Source organism: Microtus ochrogaster, chromosome X, assembly GCF_000317375.1.
Source record: "Microtus ochrogaster isolate Prairie Vole_2 chromosome X, MicOch1.0, whole genome shotgun sequence".
In the NCBI taxonomy this organism is placed as follows: domain Eukaryota; kingdom Metazoa; phylum Chordata; class Mammalia; order Rodentia; family Cricetidae; genus Microtus; species Microtus ochrogaster.
Genome location: NC_022026.1, coordinates 423130 through 431427, shown reverse-complemented (window position 1 = coordinate 431427; position 8298 = coordinate 423130). Strand labels below are relative to the sequence as shown.

The 8298-nt window shown below is 44.8% G+C and overlaps 1 protein-coding gene across 1 annotated transcript in view; it reads left to right on the top strand.

The window, feature by feature from the left end:
• The window catches only part of Utp14a (UTP14A, small subunit processome component), a 24138-nt gene extending 17207 nt beyond the window's left edge, over positions 1–6931 (top strand). Inside the window, exons 11-15 of the mRNA XM_005358403.3 lie at positions 391–769; positions 1934–2328; positions 3041–3234; positions 3348–3447; positions 6528–6931. Coding sequence (XP_005358460.1) covers positions 391–769; positions 1934–2328; positions 3041–3234; positions 3348–3447; positions 6528–6794 — 1335 coding nt within the window. The 3' untranslated portion in view covers positions 6795–6931. The remainder of the gene's footprint in view (positions 1–390; positions 770–1933; positions 2329–3040; positions 3235–3347; positions 3448–6527) is intronic.
• Positions 6932–8298: the final 1367 nt, after the last annotated feature.

Genomic DNA, 8298 nt, shown 5'->3' with positions numbered 1-8298 from the left:
AGAAAGAAAGAAAGAAAGAAAGAAAGAAAGAAAAGAAAGAAGAAAGAGGAAAGGAAAGGAAAGGAAAGGAAAGGAAAGGAAAGGAAAGGAAAGGAAAGGAAAGGAAAGGAAAGGAAAGGAAAGGGAGAAAAGAAATGCCAAGTGAAATGGGAAAACTGAGTTTGTGGCTTTAATGGTAGAGTACTTACCCAGCATGGTGAAAGCTTGGGTTCCAGCCCAGCATTCTGAAGAAAAAAAAATAAAGGCAGCAGCTTGAGTTTATTGTTGTTACACATATAACAAACCCAGCACTAAGAAGGCAAGAGTAGAGGTCGTTTTAAGAAATGAGGGGAAAGGCATTGCTATGGTCACTAACGACAAAGCTCCCGTGCTGGGAACTCCTTCCTCTAGGCCCGCCAAGCTATGCAAGAACAGTTGGCTAAGAACAAGGAACTGACACAGAAGCTCCAAGTTGTTTCAGAGAGTGAAGAAGAGGGAGGCGCTGAAGAGGAAGAAACCCTAGTTCCTGATGCAGTGAATGAAGCACAGATGAATGCTGACGGACCCAATCCATGGATGCTCAGAACTTGCAATCGTGATGCACAAGAGGATGAGGTCCAGGCTGACTCGAATGAACTGCCTGAGCCTGTGGCCCATGAGTTTTCTGAAAACGAGGGAAATGAAAAACCAGAGGCAGAGGAAGATGTTTTGTTGAAAGAATTTGAGGAAAGGAGATCCCTTAGGAAAAGATCTAAGCTCAACCAGGATGCTAAGCCAGCGGGTGGCCAAGGTGAGCTGTGATGGGGTGGAAGGGACAATTTCGTGTTCCTGTGTCTGGACTGAGAGAGGAAAGGAATGTCCACCCGCACACGCTCTGTGGTGATTAACATCTAGGGACTTTCAAGAGGCTATGTGCTAAGCTAGCCTTGAAAAGGTATTGCTTAGCATTGCTGGTACCTACAGACTTGCAATTAAGTAAGATGGTAAGTGTCAGAATCCATACATACTTTTAGAGAAGAGGTAGACTTGGAGAAATTGTTAAACCCCTCCTAATGTCTGGAGTCCAATTTTTTATTTTTGGGTTTTTTGTCTTGCTTACATAAAGTGAGAAAATGGCATTTTTAGCACTTCATAATGCTAGATATTATATGTCTGTATTTGAGTGACACTTCCCCAGAATGAATAGTTCTGCAGGCTATATGGTAAATTTATTTATTGTAGTGCTGGGAATGGGTTTCTTATTTTTGTGTGTGTTTGTTTTTCAAGATGCTTCTCTGTGATGCCCTGGCTGTCCTGGAACTCAATTTGTAGATCAGGCTGGCCTTGAACTGAGAAATCTGCATGCCTCTGCCTCCTAAGTGCTGGGATCAAAAGCATGTGCCACCACTGCGCAGATCTCCTCAGTTCCATGATGAGATTTTCTATAAATAATATTCTTGCCCCAGAGGCTGCTTGAATTTTTTCTTAAATACGATTTCATATAGCCCATGCTGGCCTTAAACTTAATACGTGTCAAGGATGACCTTGAACTTCTGACGCTCTTGCCTCTGCCTATGGAGTGCTGGGACTACAAATGTGTGCCACAGTGACTAGTTTTATACAGTGCTAGAAACTGAACCTGGAGCCTCATGCTTATTAGGCAATTTTTCTACCAACTGAGACACACCCCTAACCTATAACAGTATTTAAAAGCAATGCCAGGCTTTGTGTTTGAGCCCCAGTACCACACTTTAAAAACAACTAAAAAGAATTCTGAGTGATCTTTCCAAGTAGAGTTGACTGTGCAGGGAAGTTAAACCCCAGTCCCAGACATTAGCAGTCACCTGGGAAATAGGACCCTGTTTGTCCTTATTAAAGTATATTTCATGCTTCTTAGCACTCAGTAGTTACTTGGCAAATACTCCTTAACTGGGAAACTTCCAAACTTCTGACAGCTTTATTTTTTTCCCTCCAGATTCTGCAACCAAGGAGGTATTATCTGAACTGAAGGCACTGTCTCAGAAACTCAGTAAGGACAATCGTCTGTCCAAGAAGCCAAAAGAGAGTCCAGCAAAGACAGTTCTCCTGGTCCAGGATGAGGAACCTGCCCCAGAGGAAGAGGAGCCTCTGTTGTTGCAGAGGCCAGAGAGAGTACAAACTCTGGAGGAACTAGAAGAGCTAGGTAAACACGACTGTCTTCCTAATAAGGAGCTCCCTGGAGCTGCAGTAGAAGGGGAGCAGGTAAGGAGGAACCCACAAGAAAAATTGAAGGGGAAGAAGAAGGAGCAAATGATCAGTCTACAGAAACTCCTGACTACAAGAACTCCTTCTGTGACATCAGTGGCTGTTCCCACAACAGTAGAGGAGCAGGTGAGTAAAGACAGGGTCTTGGGCTTGTAGGGGCCAGAGCTGGAACAGAATGAGTCCTTCTTACACACAGCAGTCTATGAAAGTTGGTATTGCTGGGAAGACGTTTCAGGAGTTAAGAATTCCAGATTACCATGGTGCCAGGTGGGCCCCAAGTGTCAGTTTAACAGATGCAGATATATGCACACAGCTGAGCCACACAAGCAGTCTAAATTCTGGGCCACTAAAGCTCTCTGGGGTGACTGTCGACCAGGTCTCAATGAAGGAGGTAGTCACTGAAAACTCTGGCTAGATCTCAGGCACGAGAACTCAAAGTTCAGTTCTGAGTTACCGCCAAAGTTCCCCACACTTCCGACCACCAGTAGTTTGCCCTCAGCCCCAACTCCAAATTTAAGTAATTAAAACTAGTAAGACCTATCTGCTTTTCCTGGGTTATAAAGCTGCTGGAGCTCACATTCCGGCCACACTTGGAGATTCTGTTTTGACCCTGGCCATCTTGTCTCCCACCCTAAAACTTCCTTATTAAAGGGTTTAAATTGTGTCACCCTAGAGAGAATGAAATTGGAGCATGGTTGCCTGATTGGTTCCTATTGCGAATCGATCATTCTTTCAGCACTTCCCCCTAGGGGGCGCTAAGATGTCACAACCCAGGATTCGGTCTCGTCGTGAAGCACTTGCAAGACAAGTTTCAGTTCTTGCTCTTATTTCTTCCCAGGAAGATGAAGGGGAGAGAGACCAAAAGCAAATGATAAAGGAAGCTTTTGCCGGAGATGATGTCATCAAGGAGTTCCTAAAAGAGAAGAGGGAAACTATCCAGGCCAATAAGCCAAAGGACTTGGACCTGACCTTGCCTGGCTGGGGAGAGTGGGGCGGGATGGACCTGAAGCCCAGCGCCAAAAAAAGACGCCGGTAAGCAGAGGGAAAAGCCTGTCAAAAGAGCACGGTTTCCCCAGCCCACCCTGAAGTGTGTTCCCCGCACTTTTGACTAAATCCTGAATACTCCTTTGACTATGACTTTCCAGGTTTCTTATTAAAGCTCCTGAAGGTCCACCGAGAAAAGACAGGAATTTGCCCAATGTGATTATCAATGAGAAACGCAACATCTACGCTGCGGCTCACCAGGTGAGGTTCGGAGCACTCTCTAGGTGACTGATCTCTACTACCTGCTTCTCTTGCTTGAGAGAACTCTTTTAGTAACTGGTGGGGAGAGAGATCATGATGTTTTCATTTGGGGTTTCTTGACTTTTGCATTTTTTTGAGACACCTTACCCCAGACTGGCCTTGAACTCCAATTGCTCCATGCTGGACGCGACCCACACCTCTAATCCCTAACCTCAGCACCTGTTAAAGCCTGTGCCACCATACCTGGTGTGATGGTGACCAACAGATCAAATTTGTCTTTTCCACTGACTGGTTGGGAGAGCAGTAAAGCCAGACAGGCTGTGCTGTTCTGGCTACTGGCAAGGTTTAGGCTGAAAAGAGATTCTTTGCAAGCAGTAACTGAGCCACCAAGTCGCAGTGAAACTTGTACCGTGGATCATTCTGCTCTAAATGAGGTTTGCTAAACTAAAAATTTACCATTCCGCTCTACGCTTGGATTTGTAGTCAAGGTAACACTTGGAGACGAGAATGTTTGAGTCATGTGTCAAGAAAAGTGGCGATGAACCATTCATTATCTGTCCACGAGTGAAGAAATTTTCAGCTGAATCATACGCTAATAAGCAAGAGATGAGCTGTATGAGGTGGCATCCGCCCTTAACCCCAGCAAAGGCAGGTGTACCTCTGATCTACAGAGCAAGTTCTAGGGTAGTCAGAGCTACAGAGTGAGACCCTGTCTCAAAAAATACTAATAATAGTAATAATGAGCAAGGGGTGTTTACAGTTTAGGAAACTAGAGCATAGCCATTGTCCTCTAGAATATGACAGGCAATACTGAGTGCTGTTGCACATAAAGTAGAAAAGTTAGAAAATGGACAGAAAGTCCAGAGAGAAATTGAGCTTCTCTCGAGGTGAGTATGTGACCCCCCCAAAAAAAAAAAAACTGTCATTGAACTGCATAATCTGCATGTTCCCTTTAGTCCTGTGGTCTGCCTCTCATTTGAAATGAGTTATGCTTGCCCTTCTAAAGAGAAAAGAACTATGTAATGCATACAGCACAGAGAGGAGAGCTGGGGATGTGGCTCGGTTGCTAGACTGCTTGCCTAGCATGCACAAGGCTGTGGGTTCTGTTACTAGCATTGTAACATTGGAGCTAGACAGAAAGCATACCTTTAATCTCTAATCTTAGCACTCTGGAGGTGGAGACAGGAAGATCAAAAGTTCAAGGTCGTCCTTAGCTACCCAGTGAATTGGTGAGCAGCCTGGGGTACGAGGCCCTCTCTCAAAAACTCGAGCAATAACAGTTTAGTCATTCTGTGTGATCTCAGTTTCTAAGCCAATCACTGCAGAAACTGTTGCCAATATAATTCCAGCTGAAACTATAATAACTAAACAACTGGATATAGAAGGAGAGGGAAGAAACACCCTGACAGGACCGGTGAGGTGGTTCACTGGGTAAAAGCATTTGTTGCCAAGCCTGACAACCTGATTCTAATTTACAGGGGCCCACATTGTAAGAGGAGAAGGCTCCAATGGCCAAAATTACAGATGACAGCTAAGAGTGTGCTTCTCAGAAAGGATGGCCTTTCCTTCCCGTGTTTATTTACTATTGTCACTGCAAATTATGAAATGATTTTCCAGGAATCTTTCTTGACTTTTGCTTTGCCTTTTTTTTTTTTTAGACAGGATCTCATGTATAGCTTAGTCTGACTTTGAATTCACTATGTTCCTGAGCGTGGCCTTGAACATCTTCCTGCCACCTCCTCCCAAGTGCTTGAATTCTAGATATATGCCACCACATCTAGTTTATGTGATCCCTGGGGATTGGATCTAGGACTTTGTGTGTGCTGTACGAACACAACCAACTGTCTCTTCTTTTTAACTAGTTCAGGGGTTCTCTCTCTTCCTACTGCTATGACCCTTTAATAGAGTTCCTCATGTTGTGGTGCGCCCAACCATAATTTTCGTGGCAAGTTCATAACTATCATTTGCTACTGTTATGAAAATATCTGATATGAGAAAACCTACGAGAGGGTCATTTGACCCTGAAAGGGGTTGCGACCCAAAGGTTGAAAACCACTGAATCAGCTAGACACCATAGGAGCAATAGAACGAAGTGTGTCAAAACAGGAGAGGATTCCTGAAACTGACTTTATGTTTTTATACCCTTAGTAGCATGCACAGATAGAAGAACATTAACCCAAACGAGACATTTCCGTAGCCGGAAGGCAAAGGAAGCCTCTTCTTTCAGTACTGACATTGGGAAAGCGATTACAAACCTGATGCTAGCACTCTCGAGTGGAGAAGAGCACAGGGCAAGGACCAGGAACCCAAGGGTTCTGTTCTCGCATTTGCTTATTTTACTTGGGAAAATCACTTCCCCTGTCTAGACATATGATGATGCCAAGGGAGATGGTTGGTGCTATCAAGTAGAGCCAACCAGCTCTACATCCTCTGCCTTAAGAAAATGAAGCTGAGCTCAAGAACCTGGAGGCATTCGGGATTCAGAAGCGTATCTTTGGTTCCCTTAAAACATCAATCATAAAGAGGAAAGGAAGGTAGATCTCTGTGAAGTTCAGGACAGCCTGGTCTACATAGCAAGTTTCAGGCCAGTCAGGGCTACATTAGTGAGACTCTGTTATGAAAAAAACAGGAGGGGGGGGAGAAAATAGAGAGCAGGAGGAGAATAGAAAGGTCAGAATCCATGAGGATGTACAAATACTCCTGGGCTCCTTGAAGTGACAGTGTTGTATAAGTACGCACTGGTTAGCAGCCTTGGAATTACTGTAGCCAGGCAGGAGTGGTCTTCTGGGTTTTCAGTCCTAAAACCATTGGCCAAGCCTGAGAGTGTGGGTACCAAATAACTTCAAACAGATTAGCAGTCCTAAGATTATATGGGACTACTGGGGTGCTTTGGCCTCTCAAGCTTACCTCTCTTGTGATTGTCACATAGAACTGAACTATGGACCGGGCTGACCTTGAACCTGTGATCCTCCTGTCTCAGCCTTGCAAATGCTGAGATTACAAGCATGAGCCTTCTCTAGGCTCCCTTTGAACAACTGCACCTTAGGCCTCACACCAAATCCCTCTTCTTTCCCTTCCAGGTGCGAGTGCTCCCGTATCCATTCACCCACCATCAGCAATTTGAAAGGACCATCCAGAATCCTATAGGATCCACGTGGAACACGCAGAGAGCTTTCCAAAAGCTGACTGCTCCCAAGGTTGTCACCAAAGCAGGCCATATTATCAAGCCCATAAAAGCAGAGGATGTGGGTTACCAATCTTCCCCAAAGTCTGACCTGTCTGTCATGCAGAGCAATCCAAAACGACGCTCCAAACATCAGAAACAGCTGAAGAGCTCAATAGATTGAATTGTCAGAGGAGTGTCCTGACCATTCCTCTACTTGTCCTATGCTGCAAAATGAATTCTAAAACTGGCTTAATTAATACACTGTGTGTAGTTAAGCCACATCTTAGAAATAAAGGCATTTTTACCTTTATAACTCGACTCCGTCTGTATTATCTCCCTGTTGAATTAGACACTTTGGATGCTTCGCCTTTGTACTTCTCTACTTAGCACTTTGTAAGGGGAATTTCACCTTCTTTCCTTACCAAGACTTGTAGCTGGTCATAAAAATGAAGGAAACTTATCCATATCGCTGGTTTCATGCATATCACCCATTAGTCATGATCCACTGTGAATACCAATTTATAACGAGGGATTGATAAAGCACTGTGTGGTTTAACCTCTGGATCTAGAAGCAGCCTGTACAAGCCACAGTGAATCCTGCCCTTGGCTGGTCATGGAACCAAGCTGAAGTGGGGCCTAACCCCAGGAGTTGAAACTTAATCTTTTTGCATCTGCGAGCTTCCCTGCTCATTCAGGTTGCTGTGTAGAGTATCAGTTTTGGGAGATGTGGCAGGGAGTTTTGATTCTTCCAAGAAATAAACATTCTATCCTGCAGGAAGCTCTTTAAGCATTAAGGTAACAACTCAGAATAGCTTCTGGAACTCCCTGCAGCTGACCAGATTTCACTCAGCCCCCTTCCTGCCAGCCTAAGTAATAAAAGTTAGGAGTCCCTCTCAGATGGAAAGAGCCAAGCTGCCATTTCCAGACTCTCAAATAGATCTGGAAGAGGTCTAGAGCAACTGAGGTACCTGGAAAGGACACTCTCCAGCCTGCAGGCTGTGCAGTGTGCTTCAGGTTCCCATGCCAGGGTGGATTTGGACGATGCAGCTGGGTCATTTCCCTCCTACAAGTGACCCCTGACCCATAATCCTGTAAGTACCCCCAGTAAAACTTACTGGTTCTCACCAAGTTGAACTTTAGTGGTATCCCCTTTGGTCTGTCACGGGCTCCCTATCCGGGGTGAGTAGACATGTGTTGAGTCTCCCCAGGAAAAGTTTGTCAGACAACACAAGTGTGCCAGCCTACATACCTAGAAGGCCCAGGTTTGATTCTCCCAGTAACGGAGGTGTTCTAGAGCTGTAGTGCAATCCCTGACACTCCAGAGGTGGAAGATCAGAATCATTTTTGCATGTCTGCATACCAAGACAGTGAAGTTTTAGCCTCACGTTAGAGGTACACACGCAATTTCAGAAATAAACATGTTTCCTTTCTAACTCACCCAGCCAGTCCCTCACCATTGATTCAAGCAGTATTTAGCCATATAGTAGTTAACATTGACTTTTGCCTCATTTTGTATCACAGTACCTGGAAAGCTGGAGGTGTAGCTCAGTGGTAGAGCAAGTGCTTAGCATGACAAAGGTTCTGGACCAGACTCCCACGGAGGCTCATCCCTCATAACCTTATAATAAGTTTGTAGCACAGGACATAAACGCTAAGAATGTGCTGATAGTTAGGAACCTTTCTGA